The 16302-nt window shown below is 50.3% G+C and overlaps 6 protein-coding genes across 6 annotated transcripts; 4 read left to right on the plus strand and 2 right to left on the minus strand.

The window, feature by feature from the left end:
- Nucleotides 1-48: 48 nt before the first annotated feature.
- N7498_005496 (uncharacterized protein) lies at nt 49-1791 on the plus strand (the record flags this gene model as incomplete). Its single annotated transcript, XM_058452558.1, has 3 exons — nt 49-157; nt 216-1473; nt 1536-1791. The coding sequence occupies 3 exons, from the start codon at nt 49-51 to the stop codon at nt 1789-1791; spliced, it is 1623 nt and encodes a 540-aa protein (XP_058309096.1).
- Nucleotides 1792-3979: 2188 nt separating this feature from the next.
- N7498_005497 (P-loop containing nucleoside triphosphate hydrolase protein) lies at nt 3980-5361 on the plus strand (the record flags this gene model as incomplete). Its single annotated transcript, XM_058452559.1, has 2 exons — nt 3980-4453; nt 4525-5361. The coding sequence occupies 2 exons, from the start codon at nt 3980-3982 to the stop codon at nt 5359-5361; spliced, it is 1311 nt and encodes a 436-aa protein (XP_058309097.1).
- Nucleotides 5362-5582: 221 nt separating this feature from the next.
- On the plus strand, nt 5583-7860 carry N7498_005498 (uncharacterized protein; the record flags this gene model as incomplete). The annotated part of the gene is made up of 5 exons (XM_058452560.1): nt 5583-5647; nt 5701-5875; nt 5929-5996; nt 6049-6506; nt 6560-7860. 5 exons carry the CDS (start codon nt 5583-5585, stop codon nt 7858-7860), a joined length of 2067 nt encoding a protein of 688 aa, XP_058309098.1.
- Nucleotides 7861-9127: 1267 nt separating this feature from the next.
- Nucleotides 9128-10504, minus strand: N7498_005499 (MIP/aquaporin family protein; the record flags this gene model as incomplete). The annotated part of the gene is made up of 2 exons (XM_058452561.1): nt 9128-10042; nt 10100-10504. 2 exons carry the CDS (start codon nt 10502-10504, stop codon nt 9128-9130), a joined length of 1320 nt encoding a protein of 439 aa, XP_058309099.1.
- A 1473-nt stretch (nt 10505-11977) lies between these two features.
- Nucleotides 11978-13024, plus strand: N7498_005500 (uncharacterized protein; the record flags this gene model as incomplete). The annotated part of the gene is made up of 1 exon (XM_058452562.1): nt 11978-13024. One exon carries the CDS (start codon nt 11978-11980, stop codon nt 13022-13024), a length of 1047 nt encoding a protein of 348 aa, XP_058309100.1.
- A 163-nt stretch (nt 13025-13187) lies between these two features.
- tktA (transketolase tktA) lies at nt 13188-15644 on the minus strand (the record flags this gene model as incomplete). Its single annotated transcript, XM_058452563.1, has 6 exons — nt 13188-13301; nt 13355-14718; nt 14782-15076; nt 15133-15217; nt 15318-15460; nt 15591-15644. The coding sequence occupies 6 exons, from the start codon at nt 15642-15644 to the stop codon at nt 13188-13190; spliced, it is 2055 nt and encodes a 684-aa protein (XP_058309101.1).
- Nucleotides 15645-16302: the final 658 nt, after the last annotated feature.

The following is a 16302-nucleotide window of genomic DNA, read 5'->3' on the forward strand; positions in this document are numbered from 1 at the left end:
TCTCATTCCATCAAACACCTTCACGTTTTGCGAGATTCCTCATCCAACATGACTACTTCTGCGGTGCCCAAGTACATCGGCCTTAGTGGCAAGCCTCTGGGGGTCGCCATCTCGACCATCCTAACATTCGGCTTTGTCCTCGTCGGTTATGATCAAGGTAAGCTTTTAGCAGAAGCTTCAGTCTCGCCATCCTCACATCTAATCTTACGACATAGGTGTCATGTCTGGTGTAATTTCCACCCCGTTGTGGCTCAGCACCTTTCCCCAGGCTGCAAAAGATGCCACCTTGCTTGGATTCGTTGTCGCTATCTATGACCTTGGATGCTTGCTAGGTGCTCTGACTTGCATGGTCTTTGGCGACAAACTAGGTCGCAAGCGTGCCTGCTTCCTCGGGGGCTCTTGTGTCGTCATCGGTGTCATCATTCAAGTCACCTCGCTCCCTGGAAACGATGTTCAAGGTACTCTTGCTCAGTTTATGATTGGTAGAACAATCACTGGCATGGGTAATGGCATCAATATGGCCTCTATGCCCGTTCTCCAAGCCGAGCTCTCTCATTCTGGTCGAGGCACACTTGTATGTCTCGAGTGCGGTCTAATTGCAACTGGAACAATGCTGTCCTACTGGCTGAACTACGGCGTGCGCAACTACCATTCATCGATGACGTGGCGGTTTCCTATTGCCTTCCAAATTGCCTTGGCACTTATCTACATGGCTGGTGTCGTGTTCTTGCCTGAGTCTCCGCGATGGCTTTGCAGAATGGATCGCATCGAGGATGCATCTCGAGTCATGGCTGCAGTCAATGGAGAGACACCGGACTCGAAACGCACTCGTGATGATATCCGAGCCATCATTGACTCTATCAATCTTGAAGAGGCCCTTGGAGCTCAGTTCAAGATTGGTGATTTGACGACTGGAGGACCGTCGCAACACTGGCGCCGTATTTTGCTCGGCGTTACCTCCCAGTTCTTCCAGCAAATTGGCGGCTGCAATGCTGTCATTTACTATTTGCCTATTCTGTTTACTAGCTCTTTGGGACAGACACAACAGGAAAGTCTGCTTCTTGGCGGCATCAACATGATCGTCTACGCCGTCTTCTCCCTTCTTTCATTCTTTACGGTTGAAAGAGTGGGTCGCCGCAAGCTTTTCCTTATCGGCTCTGGTGGACAGTGTCTTGCAATGGTTATCACCTTCGCTTGTCTCATCCCAAAGTCAAAATCGGCTGCAAATGGTGCCGCCTTCGGTCTATTCTTATATATTGCGGTTTTTGGTGCCACATATTTGACCGTTCCCTGGCTCTGGGCCGCAGAGATCAATCCGCTCCGGATTCGTGCCAAAGGAGCTGCCTTGGCCAACATCGTGAACTGGAGTATCAACTTCCTCGTAGTAATGGTCACTCCAATCATGATCGCTCATATCGGCTGGGGAACCTATCTTTTCTTCGCTGCTGTTAACTTCTGCTTCCTACCGTGCATGTGAGTATTCCCACGCACAAACGCGCTTCGATTTTGGATGGTATCTCTAACATTAATTAAAGTTACTTCTTTTACCCCGAAGTCGCGGGCCGCAGCCTTGAGGAGATTGATCTCATATTTGCCAAGGGCTATCTTGAGAAAATATCCTATGTCAAGGCTGCCAAAGAGCTTCCCAAGCTCAGTGTTGAGGACATGGAACGTCTTGCCGTGGAGTACGGACTCACTGATGAGATCTCGCTAACAAAAAAACTTGATTTGCCTATGGTCGAAAAGCAGGGTGCTACAGAGCACATTGAAAGCCAGTCTAGCTCAACCTGATACAATTTTTGAATCAGAATGACTACCTCGAGGAAACATTTTATCCTATATTTCTTCTTCTGGAAAACGAGTGGACAGCTCGTGAGCAGGTCAAAGTGAACTAGAACACTTGTCGAGTTCGCTTTTTAATTTGATATCTTGCTTGTCTAGTATTGTGGCTTGATACCAACAATTATATCTCAATTATTGAATCCCTATCCAGAGTCCCATAGGAATCCATCACGGTCGACCCGTGAAGTAAACTACTCATGCATCTAATAATCACTCTTGAATATCTCGCAAAGGGTACAGGGCTGACTCGGGCAAATGTAGCCTTCTTCAGGTCCATCTAGGGTCTGTGTATGATGATCGTCATAGTGAAGGCGCGAGTCATGATCATCGACAGCTCCGGAAATTTATTCGCATGGACCTAGCACTGATGGGGCCTAGATCAACTAATTAAAAAATTAGTAATCTATGCAAGTTCCGGGATGGGCCCGGTCCGGCACGGATCAGTGAAGTCCCAAGATCGACACCGCGCATTTCTGGCCGAGCGCTCAGTGCATCATTCAGCTGAACCCAATTAAAGTAGTCCACTCGTGACTATCTTCCTATAAAGCAGAGGACTCTTATAGTTGAGAATTAATGATGCAATTCCTAGTTCCCAAGTCTGTTGGTGATTTCGTAAAATGGACGGTCCGTCATCGCTATGTTCAAAGCGAAAAATGACTGGGATTGCAACCTTGGGATGTCAGCACCATCTTTTATACGTCAAATCGTAATGCAAGAGTAACAGACATTCCACAAAAATGCCCCCTACCTCCTGTGCAATCATCAAAAATGGCGCCCCGGACATCTATCGCCTTCTCCGTCGACGTCTTAGGCATGATCGGTACCCTGTTCTGGTGTATCCAGCTGGGTCCCCAAATTTGGTATATTTATCGACGCAAGTCAACCGAAGGCCTTCCACAGATGATGGTACTTCTGTGGTCTTGGTCTGGATTGCCATTTGGAGTATACACTATTTCTCAAAATTTCACCATACCGCTGCAAGTACAACCGCAGTGCTTTTGTCTACTCCGCATGGTGAGCTTCGGGCAATGTAAACCCTATCAAAGGTATGTTTGAAGTTCACGATCAGAATATGTCAATTATGGCTGTTGCAACTCTCTCATACTCATTTCCTTCGCAGCAAATGGCCAGCATGGAAAGCGGTCGTTGTCTGTGTGATAATGTTGGCAGTAATTGCTGCCCTCCAGGTTGTGTTTGTGCTGGTGATCCGCGGCCACTACCAAAGAGGCTTATCATGGCCTGTTGAGCTCTTCAGAGCGCTGGTCTTTGTCATCTTGATCTCTGGATACTTCCAAATTCCATTCGAGTTGCTCAAACGGCGGGGAGGAGTTCAGGGAATCAGCTTAATATTTCTCGCCATCCACTGCCTTGGTGCATTTTTCTCTTTGATGTCGCTTGGTAGGCTTCCGGGGTCGGTTTTAAAACCTTGCTTAAATAGGCATGCTGAGAACTCAATAGCAGCACACAATTTGTTTGATGGCATCTTTGGAACGTTGTACGCGCTATGGCAAATATCCCATGAACATAGATCTGCTCGCTTGGCTAATCCAAGCATAACTAGCTATACAATTGAGCTGAGTATGTTTATCACTAATGATATATGGCTGCTACGTACATGGGCTATACGACAGAGAGGAAAGGCTGCAAAGATCGGGTATGATGATTTTCCTGAGGCAGTAGAATGGCAGGGAAGGGCAATCAACATCAATTTCAGCCGCGTAAGGCGCAAAACAAGGCGAGACGAAAGTAATATTTCTAAAGCTCCTGCATGATAAAATCTCAATTCGATTGGATCTTAATATGGTTGAATTAATTTAAAGCCTTGTCTGAGTTGTTCTGCTGGCGTACGGCCTTGCCCGGCTGCGGAGCGGAACAAAACACGGGTGGCAACGGTCCGTTAAGGTAACTTGCCCAACCTCGGGAAATATCGCTAGCTGATTCGGTCACCGTGCCATGTAGCGTTTAGTGATCCGGACCGCTCGTCACTCTTATTGCGAAGTCAGTTAAACGTGGTACTTACGCACCGACCGTGGCTGAAAGGCCGTAATCTTGTGGTCGGGCGCAACCAGATCCGCAATACATCATCACAATTTTGAAGATACTCACGAATCCATCATATTATATTCACGCGTCTATCATGAAGCACTGGGCAAAGGATATAGTTTCTTCTGCTGATGGTGCGGAAGAATTCGCGTATCTGGTGAACCAATGTTTCATTCACTATGGCACCGTGATTTGGACAGGGATTTGCCAGCATATACAAGAGCCAGATGGCTTACAAACAAATGAGTCTAAAGGCCCTTCATATTTGAGGAAGAATGACTTTGTTACGATCAAATTACAGCCTCAGCAATCATCACAAGCGCAGGAGCCAACTCAGATACCATTATCGACACCCTCTCCTTCGACCGAGTCACCGAGAACCTCAGTTCCCAATGCCCCCGATGACGAAATTACCAAATCAATCTACAAGGCTTCAAAACACCGGCAGAGGGAGAAACAACTGGATGAACATGAAAAACACTTGCGCGAGACGATTCAGGGAATGAGAGTTGAACTTGAAGAACAAGACTCTGTGCTGGAGTTTGCCAGCATCGTTGGCCTGGAACAAGTCAAACTAGCACTCGAAGAGTTTGCCGCTTCTTCCTCCACTTCCCACATCTGACACGTAACCTTCGACAGCGGTCCACGACCGGAATATTATTGTTTGGTCCTCAGGGAACTGGAAAGACGTTGGTCATACGAAGCTTTGCTCGCCGGTACGGACTAGCACTTTACGATGTTCGGGCTAGTGCAATCATGTCCAAGTTTGTGGGTGAATCGGAAAAGTTCATTCGAGCATTATTTTCTGAGGTTCGAGAGCATGCACCAGCGATCATCCTGCTAGATGAATGCGATGGTTTGCTGTGTGATCCGGCCGCGGATGCAATGCAGTCACATCATTATCGCCTTTTGCAGAACGAGCTGAAGAACCAGTGGAGTGACCTGATGCAATCGCGTGATGAAGTGATTGTTGTAGGAGCTACAAACAAGCCACACGATATCGACATGGACGGGTTCGGTCGTCGGCTGTCACTAAAACTTCACGTTGACCTCCCTAGCGCTGAGGGCTGCGGGGCGATTCTACAGGAAGCTCTCAGTTGCCTTCGATATCGACTCGAGGAAAGCGACTTTCCGGTCCTGGGCTTCCTATGCCATGAGAAAGGTCTCTCGGGCTATGACATCGGAGTGCTTGTTGAAGGGCTCCTCCGGCGAGCTATACGAAATATCACGGTCTCCCAGAATTTTCGCTGGATTCCCTGGGATGATGGTCATATCATTATACCTTGTGCTGAGGGTGAGCCCGGTGCAACACCGGTTCAATGGAATAAACTTTCGATCGATGAGCCGGAGGCAATCTCCTACCGCCCATTTGTTTTCAGTGAGGTTGAAAATGCCATTTCCAGAGGGAAGCCGACAGTCGATACCGCGATGCGACGAAAACATGCAGAATTCGCGAGCCAATACGCTACAAACTGAGACACAACAACAATCCGAAGAAGTGGCGCAAATATCAAAGAAAGTATGGGAGAGTTAGCTCATTCCGTGGTTGCACCCGCCACTTCGGATTTTGCGGTTATATGCCACCGAGCGCGGGGCCCCGGCTTCACCCCGGTTACTCCGCTTGTCCCTAGCTCCCCGCGTGCCCATTCATTTCATTGTGGAATCAATAATTCCATCCCTGTTACTGTTGGCATAAGATGTCCGAAGACTCATCTGGTTACCGGCCCATTAAACGGATTCGGCAAGCTTGCCAGAACTGCCGGTAGGTGACCCGGTCCGGCCCCAAGGGATATTGGCTAACTCTACTCACCCCAGGCGCAAGAAAGCCCGCTGCACTGGCGAGAAGCCGGAGTGTGCTCTATGCTCCCGATGTGGTCAGTCATGCAGGTACTTGGACGACGATAGCACGATAGTTAGCCCGCCTGCCATCTCACCTGGTCCTGTTAAGAAACATCATCACCCAAAAAAGTTCCGCGATGACGAGAAGATGGTACGCTGATGGCTACACATTACCTTACTTCACTTGACTAACGCATTTTCCAGAATGGCTTCTCAGCGCGCCTGGCTACTCTGGAGAGCCAGATGGCTGAAATGGTCCGCAGCGTCAGATCGTAAGTTCTGCTGGGCGAATCGACCGGAACCATCCGCTCATACATCTCTTAGGATTGAGCGAAGCTTGAATGGTCCTCGTATTAATCAGAAACCCGACTCAACCGATCAGATCACGCAAAATGACGCCGGACCAAAAATAGGGATCGAAGCGGACGTCACCGTTCCTTCGGCCGTACTTAATAATCAGCTTCCTCCTCCCTATATCGTTCGCACGGCAGCAGATCTTTACTTTCGCTATTGTCACAACCAACCTTACTCGTTGTTTCACGAAGGCAGCCTTCGAAATAAGATTGAGTTGAATGAATTGCCGAAACATTTACTTCTTGCCCTGGTGGCAAGTACCGTGCGCTACTCGAGCGATCTCTTCTTCAGTGATAAAAATGCAGCAGTGTCCGCATACGCGCATCAGTCATGGAAGGCCATTGTGATGCCCTGGAATGGTATTCAGAGTGACGCAGAGCTTAGCATCGTTCAAACTATCCTCCTTTTGGCGATCATCGACTACACAGGTAAGGATCTACTCAGGACTTTTTGAGGAACTGCAAGTTTAACAAGGAAACAGACGGTCGTACACAGGCTTCGTGGATCAAAGTGGGACTTGCTATCCGACTAGCACAAGACTTCCGCATGATGGTGGAGCCAGATCAGAATCTCTCTCCAATTCAACAGGATGAGCGAAGACGAGTCTTCTGGTCTTTCTATCTTTGTGACAAACTCATATCTTGCGGCCAGGAGCGCCCGGCCGCAATTCTGGACGAACACTGCAAGCTTGCGCTTCCAGGTGGTGAGAGCGAGTGGCGAGCTGGCCAATATCAACACGCGCCTACACTCGAACAACTTCTCGAAGACGACTCGGGTACTGCTTTAAATACTCTATCCCCGTTTGCCGTTTCCGTTGTGATGGCATCGCTACTGGGTCGTTGCGCTCAATATGCTCTCGGCGAACAAGAAGACCAGGCACCGGGAGGGCGAGTACTGCCGTGGAATCCACGTTCAAAACATTCATCAATTCATTCGGCCATTCTTCAGCACGAGTCGGAGCTAGGCTTGAATGAGCCCCTTTCCACAAAGGTGGCGCGTATCTGTCTAGCTGATGACGGATCCATTGACCAGCACAAGGCCGCTCCACTCACTTTCTCTCGCGCCCTTTTCTACCTTTGTCAATGTCTTCTCTATAATCCCTTCCTCTTGAAGAGACGACTTGCACATGTTGGGCAAAGAACACCTCAAAGCTTCCTCGCACAGAACTTCGTGGCCTGCCGTACGGCGGCCTCCTCACTATCAAGACTTATGGATGATGTGAAGTCGTTATGTTGCAGCACCCTGACAACTTCGTACGACCCATTCTATGGCTACTGCAACATGGTGGCAGGTGTAGTCCATGCTCTGTTTCTGGAGGACACGGAGGCGGCCGTGCGTGAGATGGCTGGAGCATCGCTGGAAGTCAGTCTAGAGAACCTCAAAGAGCTTTCATGCTTCTGGAACAGTTGTGCCATGATGAAAACACGCCTTGAAGAATTTTGTGCCAACCGTTCCCGATACGCAGCCCTCGTCGACCCGACCGCCCAAGAGCTAGGGCTAACGCCCAGCGACGCCAACGATCTCGCCGAGTGCCTCGACTATGCGCGCATATCCACACCACGCTGCAAAACACAGCAACCGTCAAGGACCGCTGCTCCCGCCGATCCTGGAGCATTATCGCATCTTCCTAGTCCTTACTTTGAAGAGCTTATGAATCTTCTTCCATTTACTTCTAGCCGACCAGTCAGCCCACCTCGATTTGATGGATTATTTGTCACAGAATCGTCGGCATTTGACGGCAGAATGAATTCGCAAAATCCTTCTAATTCCAATTTCTATTGACTTGTCGTATTCCACATCTTCGCCGCAACCCTCCAGATCCCATACAAAACACAATTTTTAGCGCAATAACTCGACAACCATATGTTTTTTGAAGTGGAACTCTTACCTGAGGCTATTAATAAATATCTTTGACAGGAAATATCGATCTGGTAGCTATGACAACATACGAGGGATACATTTCGAGCACTGGGTGCAGTGAAATTCCCAAATGCAAACATTGCTCCCCAATAAATGTAACTGAACGTGGTTCCAAAGATACTTCTTTAGAAAACGCCAAATATAGTCGGTAAATGGAAGCCCTGTAGAATAAACCCTGTTCCGCTATTTGGTTAGAGCTCTGTGGAAATGAAAGGCGACAGGCAAAATAAACTTTGTGTTCGTGAGTAGAAACGTCTCTCTCAAAGGTCATTTGTCCAGAAGATGCGCTTGCTGCTGGAGTCTACAGCAGTCCCTTTCCGAGATAACTTGGCCAGTGGCCAGAAGCTCTGCACATGTCCATCGAGTGAAAACTGAAGAACCTTACCCGCTTTGAAGCTCGGTTGTTTGGATGCTATGCCAGCGTCGAGAACCACGAGGCTGGTACATTTGCTCTCGGCCTTAAGGACTTCAGTGGGTGGATGAAGCCCCCCTTCGTGCACTTGGACCCAAACTTGCCTTGGTCTAAGTAGTTGTTGGTTTGGAGGAAGTCGACGGTCTTGTTAGCGGCGGTTTTGGTCCCTCGGCGGGACAAAATGAATCCACTATCGAAATCGGCGTAACGAGAGAACTCACATAACCATCGTGTTTGCCATTGCCGCGGCAGCCGATATTGGAAGGAAATTAAATTCATATATCTAAATTATTCACTTGTAGCCAATAAACAGAAAACGCATCAGGGCGCCAACATGTACTCCTGAAAACTACATATCGCAGCCAGCGCACGCGTAAGCACATTTATAGAAAATCCCGGTAAAAATAGGGTTCTGAGGTCGTAAGTATCAGTCAAGAATCTCGAAGGACGAAGTTTGAACTGCCACCACATTCACGGATCAAGTGATTCATAGTCCATTTTTACACCCAATTTTCTTCAAATAGCGGACATTTCGGAGTGCACCATTGCTGGCAATTGTTAGAAATACAGGAGAACAAATTTGTTGTTCTCGCCGCGGATATGACGGGTGTTGTAAAAGGTGAGCTGCCAGATGAGACATGGCAGTTTCAATTATTATACACAGTATCATGTGTATCATGTATGGACTTGATATCTTGCCCTGCACTATGAAACCGTTCAATCCTTAGAGGATCTTTCGGGATCAGCAACCTTCTTCTTCCGACCGAGGCCCAGCTTCTTTCGTAGGTTCACTGTCCTCACGCGCAAGGCCCGCTTTCGTCGTCGTCGAGGGTAGTTTATCGGGCTTTCACCACCCGTGAAGATAGCCATGTCGTAAATAAATGTGCCAAATAATGCACCGCTGATGTCTGCACACCAGGGACCCCAAACCCACCAAGCGTGGGTCTCTCGGAAACAGATGACCTCCCCAGCCTGCCATGACGGCGACGAGTCGCGGTCCAAAATCTCGGGCGCAATTGAAGCAGCTGTAGTAAGACATGGGTAATTAGTTCCAGGAACTTTGAATGGATCTTGAAAGTGATTTGCATACCCTCCGGTATTATAGCCAAATGCAAGGACCACAATTGAAATAAGGACTCCAAGAATAAAAGCGCTCATTCCGGCGCCAGGTGGTGCATTGCCATCATCTCCAAGGGCCATAACTGCTCCGACTAATATCGCACTGCCAACGAACTCGGTGAAAAATGCCGTTGCGGGATGAACGAATGGTTTCGGGGCTGTTATGAGAGCTTCCGAGGCGACACTTAGGCTCTGTGGCACTTTTTCTCTCGCGGCAATTTCAATGATAGCATCGTGGTAGATCGCATATGCAATGCCACCTGCAGTGATAGCTCCAAGTAGCTGTGCAGCGATGTATATCAAGCATTGGCGTGCAGGGAAACCTCGGAACACGGAAAGTGCGATTGAAATAGCTGGGTTTAGGTGGCCACCAGATACACCACCAGTGGTGTAAATGGCCACCATGAATCCGAAGCCCCAGGCGACACTTTGAGAAGTGTATGATCCGCCTTGGCCAGACGATGTAAAGTTTGACAAGGTAGCACATAGGCCGAATGCCATTGCGATGGTCGTCTGCGATTGCAAAGGTTAGGCAAGCAAGCTTCCGTCTTCAAGATATTGGGTACTGACCCCGAGCCACTCCGCCAGCGGTTCTCGAAGGTAATGGCGGATCTTCGACCAAGTGTTAAAAAAACCATCATCCCTTGGGTCTGTCGGCTGGTTCTGCTTGCTATCTGCAGTTGGGTCCTGGCCGTTTTGCCGATCTTCTTTCCTATCTTCTGGCAAGGCGCCGTGACGCATGCCCGGTCTGACGATGTGAGGGAGCGGTTGGGCCAAACTGAATGTCGGACTATCCTGCTCTTCGCCATATTGACGGTCGTGGGAGGGATTTTGGTAGGAATTGCTATTTGGATTCTGATTTTCATGGGCTGCCAGACTAAAATTCGGGTTGTTGCCCAGGCCTTCGTTCTTGCTTGCAGCTTCTCCGGTGCCTTCAGGTGGTTCATATTCGCGAGGTTCAACAGCATCTGTCATGTCATCGGGTTAATATCTTAATGTCTTTTTTTGGTGGGTCCAGTGCAGTCGTTTGGTCGCATACCTTTGACTTCGCCGTTTTGGCTATTACCGCCCGAATTCATCGTGGCCCTTCAAGACAACGTAAAAATCAAAAACGAAATTTGGAAACCAGGAACGAGATATTTCGCATAGCGATGATATTACATCCAAGTATTACAGGGGATTTTTCAAACTGTTAATTCTTGGCAACCTTGGCAAAGAAGCTCCACTCTATTTCGTCATGATGTCAAGTTGAAGACCCTGGATCGCATTGAGTAACCACTGATACGTAGCCTCATGTTATGGCGATCAATCAGTGGGTTTCCGCCAATCACAAATCGTCAAGACAGTTTCTTCACGTACTGTAGATGCGATTTGTTTCACGCTTATCATCAACCGGGATTTGGAGAAAGGGGGTTGAACCCTCCTCCTACTTCCGGTTGAGCAATCCAAATTTCCGCTAAAGCAGGACAAGGGTCAGTGCTCCACATTTTTAAATGTAGGGATTTGATTTCGTTAGCAGGTTCCCATATCTTTCTTCTAGGTTTTATATATTCAGGTTTAACAGAGCTTATCCACTATGAGGCACAGGCGGTTGATGGTTTATGTGACCGTGACTTCCACGTAGGTTCCAAGGAGAACTGCGGGTGGGGTTTCGTTTTAAAAATTCTCCAAATCCAGAAGTATCCTGTCAATCATTTCTAGTTATCACTGCTTAGCCAAGAGTTACTAAGCGGTATATTCTTTAGTAACCCACACCTATAACTATTAAGCTCCCTTAAAAGGCCCGTGATGTTTAGACCTTAGGAGCTATGGATACGCATTAGGAGAGACTCAAAATGGATTATGCAGGACCTTTTTGCAGTCATCGAGCCTTTATAAGAACTAAGGAAGTCAAGGTGTTCAATTGTCTTCGTCAATTTCGTTAAATTCGAGCTTTGTCACTTTAATAGCTCCTGTTTTACTTGGCATTGACTCTATATTTTAATTTCTATTGTCAGGTAGGCTCAATGCTCAAACCACTATGACTTCATCACTACTCCAGCCGTAAGCGATGTGGGTGAAAGCATCCACTTTCTGCGATGCCAGCGGTGAGGTTTGTGGTAGTCTAGTCTGGGAAATTAAAGAGGACGATCGCTCGATGTAAATCACTTAGCCGCGGTGTTACGGAAAACTCTAAAGATTTGACTTTATGTATCACTTTGTATCAGCCATTTATTCACGCCAGAAAGGAGCGATCGCTATTCCATCAATTCTACGAGGGGAAGAATAATCTTCTCAAATTGGATATCCACAGTGGGTCTTTCGTCTAAGACGGTGCAAACAAGTAATCGGAGAAGCATATTACGTTGAATTCGGACTGCGAGGCCCGAGGTGCAAAGACACAGTATTATCCCCGCACCCCACCCGAGATAGAAGCACTCCTCTCCTATACAACACCCAACCACAGCAATGACTGAATACACTCATCATATCGCCCTCGTGGGCGCAGGCACAATCGGCCTGTCCATGTTAGCTCTACACCTCCGCCGCCCAGACACGAAAGTCACAGTGTACGACCCGCGCCCCGACTACGAGTCTCTCGTCCGCGCCCAGCTCCCCGCATTTCTAGACTCGACCTTGTCAACCAGCCGCGAGGTGTCGCAAAATGTTATCAATGACCTGATCGCATCATCTCGCCTGACACTAGCACCCTCCCTCCAGGATGCCGTGCAGTCTGCGACTATCATCCAAGAACAGACGCCCGAGAAACTGGACTCGAAGCAAGCTCTTTGGAAAGAAGTGGTTCGTTTTGCGGATCGCGAGGCTCATCTCTGGAGTAGCTCGTCGGGCATTGCAGCCTCGAAGCAGGCGGCGGAGTGCGATGACCATGTTGCGGAGCGTTTGGTCGTTGCGCATCCGTTCAACCCGCCGCACTTGATGCCGCTCGTAGAGATTGTGCCGGGACCCCAGACGAAACCTGAGCGTGTTGAGTTTGTGAAAACCTATTTTGAGGATGTCCCTGGTCCTTCTCATCTCCCTGGTTCTCGGAATTCTCAGGACCGTGTTCAACACTATCGTCCAATTATCCTGCATAAAGAGGTTCCCGGGTTCGTGGGGAATAGGCTTGCTTTTGCGCTTCTACGGGAAGCTTGTTACCTCGTTGGTGAAGGGGTTGTGTCGGCGCGGGATCTGGATTCCATTGTGACGGCTAGTTTGGGGCCGCGGTGGGCTGGCAGTGGTGTCTTTGAAAGTTATCATGCTGGTGGTGGGGAGGGTGGAATTGGCGGATTTTTGGACAAGTTGGCGCCAACGGTGAAGGACGTCTGGGGGCAATTGGGGCGAGTTGATATTCAGACAGGAGGACAGGGTGACGATGAGAAGGAAAAGTGGAGGGAGGTGGTTGTTCGTCAAACGGAGGAAGCGTATGGGCCGAATACGTCGGAAGAAACACGTTTGAGGAAAGAGGTGATGCTGAGGGGTGTTATTGAGATGCAGAAACAGTGTTGGAGTGCGTAATGATCCTTGTTTAATTACTTTGAATACTCTCGTTCAAGATGATGCTACTAGGATATAGGTGGAAATCGACAGACGCTCTATTGCATTCTTAAATATTGGGTTTAAGGGCTGTCGCTCCTTAACTAATAAATCGTAACATTTTCTTGAAGCATTAAGCCGTGCTTTACAGGATCTGCTGGAAAGCACGGTTGACGGGCGAGCGGACGGTGTGGCCCTTGTAGAAGTCGATGGTGGCAATGGCGCGCTTGCTGATGCCCTCGGGGGTGAACTCGAATTTCTACTGGTCGTTAGTAACCCGAATGCAAGATGAAGAGACCACAAATAACTTACGGCGTACACCTCCTTGTAGGGGCCGGAGGCACCGAAGCGGTTGAGACCGAACTGCTCGTGAGAGTAGCGCTCCCAACCCATGGTGCTGAGGGCCTCGACGGACAGGACGGGAATACCGTCAGGAAGAACAGAAAGGCGGTAGGCCTTGTCTTGAACATCGAAGACTTCGAAGCAGGGAATAGAGACGACACGGGCGGCAACGCCGTGCTCCTTCTGCAGGTACGCGGCAGCCTCAATACAGATGCTGACCTCGGAACCGGTGGAGACGATGGTGACGGCGGCGTTGGGGGTGTCGACGGCGACGTAACCGCCCTTGAGGGCACGCTCAATGGTGGACTCCTCAAGCTGGGGCAGGTTCTGACGGGTCAAAGCCAGAACACTGGGGGTGTGCTTGGAAGTGATGGCCGAGTAATAGGCAGCGCTGGTCTCGTTGCCGTCAGCGGGGCGCCAGACCATGCAGTTGGGCAGGGCACGGAAGTGAGCAAGAGTCTCGATAGGCTGGTGAGTAGGACCGTCCTCACCCAGACCGATGGAGTCGTGGGTAGCGACGTGGATAACACGGACGCGGGACAGGGCCGACAGGCGGAGGGCACCGGCAGCGTACGAGACGAAGTTCAGGAAAGTACCACCGGCGGGGATGACGGTGCCGTATGCGGCCAGACCGTTCATGACGGCAGCCATGGCGTGCTCACGCACACCGTAGCGGAGGTAGCGGCCAGACCACTCACCGATACCGAGCTGAGGGGGCTGGAAGTCGACGGCGTTCTTCCAGCGAGTGTTGTTGGAGCCAGTCAGGTCAGCAGAGCCGGACAGAAGTTCGGGGATGACATCGTGGATCTTCTCCAGGACGGCCTCCGACAGCTTGCGGGAAGCGACGGCAGCGTCGGTGGACTTGTAGGTGGGGAGGCTCTTCTCCCAGCCCTCGGGCAGCTTGCCGGAGAGACGGCGGGCCAGGTCGGCACCCTCGGTGGGGTGAGCCTGCTGGTACTTCTGGAAGAGCTGGATCCACTCCTGCTCCTTGGAGGCACCCTCGGCGGCGTGGGAGTGGTACATGTCGTAGACCTGCTGGGGAACAACGAAGCTCTGCTTGGGGTCGAAACCGAACCGGGTCTTGACTTGCTCGGCATCATCGACCTTGAGGGGGTTGCCGTGAACACCGCCAGTGCCGGCAAGCTTGGAACCGAAACCAATGGTGGTGGTCAGCTTGATGACGGAGGGCTTGTCGGTGACCTGCTGGCACCTGCGGATAGCCGCCTCAATGCCGGCAAGGTCGTTATCACCGTCCTTGACCCACTCAGTGTGCCAGCCGTAGGCCTCGAAGCGCTTCATGACATCCTCAGTAAAGGCGCACTTGGTGTCACCGTCTTGGGAATAGCGTTAGTTGGTCAACGTGCCTCTTGGCGGGAGGGGTCGGGTTGATCTCTTACCAATGGAGATGTGGTTGTCATCATAGATGGCAATGAGGTTGCCCAGCTGCAAGTGACCAGCCATGGAAGCAGCCTCGGAGGCGATACCCTCCATGGCGCAGCCATCACCGAAGAAGGTGTAGGTGTAGTTGTTGATGAGGTCAAAGCCGGGCTTGTTGAAGACACCAGCGGTGTGAGCCTGGGCAATGGCCAGACCGACGGCGTTTGAGAAACCCTGGCCAAGAGGACCAGTGGTGACCTCGATACCGGGAGTGTCGTGAGCCTCGGGGTGGCCGGGAGTGATGCTGTCGATTTGCTACGGAGGAATCAGCGCGGGGTTCTCTTGTGTTGCATTGGGCCAAAAACACTTACACGGAAGTTCTTCAGGTCATCCATGGTGACCTTGTAGCCGAACAGGTGCAGCAGGGCGTACTGCAGCATGCAGCCGTGGCCGTTCCTATCCGATAGTCAGGGCGGGTATTCTTGCAGTGGAGATTTCTTCCGGAAGCCAGGATTGAGGCTGCCCCACGGATATGGGCATCGGGCAAAACACATACGAGAGAACAAAACGATCACGGTTGATCCAGTCGGGGTTCTGGGGGTTGAAGTTCATGAACTTGTTGAACAGAACGTGGGCCACGGGGGCCATGCCCATGGGGGCACCCGGGTGGCCCGAGTTAGCCTTGGAGGTGGCATCAACCTGGAATAAATTGTCAGCAAGCTCGTGTTTAGCTGTAGCTTCGCGACGCTGCCGGTTTCATCTGCAAATGGGAGATGAATCCCCTCCAATTGCACATGAGAAACCTTCGCGACGCGGTGAGAGGACGTACCGCGAGAACACGGATGGTGTTGATCGCCAACTGGTCCAGATCAGTGTAACCCATAATGGCAGATTCTAGCTTGAGTTAGCTAGATAAACAGGTAAGAATGGAATAGGACACGAACTTTCAAAATATGTGGAAGATGAGAAGAAGAGAGAGGAGAGGAGGGGAACGTATTTGTTGGTGGGGTATGATGTCTGTGGTGGGGCGGTCCGCTGCAGCCGGCACTTTCCCCCTCTGCTCCCCTTCCTCTATGTAAGCACCCGGACCTTCGGCCATGGTCAATGGCACTCTGTTGTTCTATTTCCTACTTGTCCAAAGCTACTGCACGCAAAGGGCGCCGTCGCATCACATTTACAGCTTCTGCAGTGGCTGACTCAGCGCAGGGCAGTCGACGGTACGAGCCAAGTGGTGGTCGTCGGATTCAATCTGCTCCGTTTAGGGGTATTTTACCGCTCCTATGTCTTCTGCTCCCGTGGAATGGGAGTTTTCGTAACAGTGCCAGGCTCCCAACCGTTTCGCCCATGTCCACTATGTCCACAGCGTCTTCACCGGGAGCCCGGTCGGAGGACGCTGCTCCGGCCGGGCCACCGAATTAACCGACCCATCCATTGCCGCTCTATGTATCGGTTTGTCTACCCAACAGCCTATTCTAAGTAGCATAAAGAACACAGGGTGTTCGCCTATCGGTTTCCCTAATTAGGCCAATCCGATCCCGCGT

The sequence above is a fragment of the Penicillium cinerascens genome (genome assembly GCF_028974065.1).
Source record: "Penicillium cinerascens strain IBT 15544 chromosome Unknown contig_5_segment0_segment0, whole genome shotgun sequence".
NCBI lineage: Eukaryota > Fungi > Ascomycota > Eurotiomycetes > Eurotiales > Aspergillaceae > Penicillium > Penicillium cinerascens.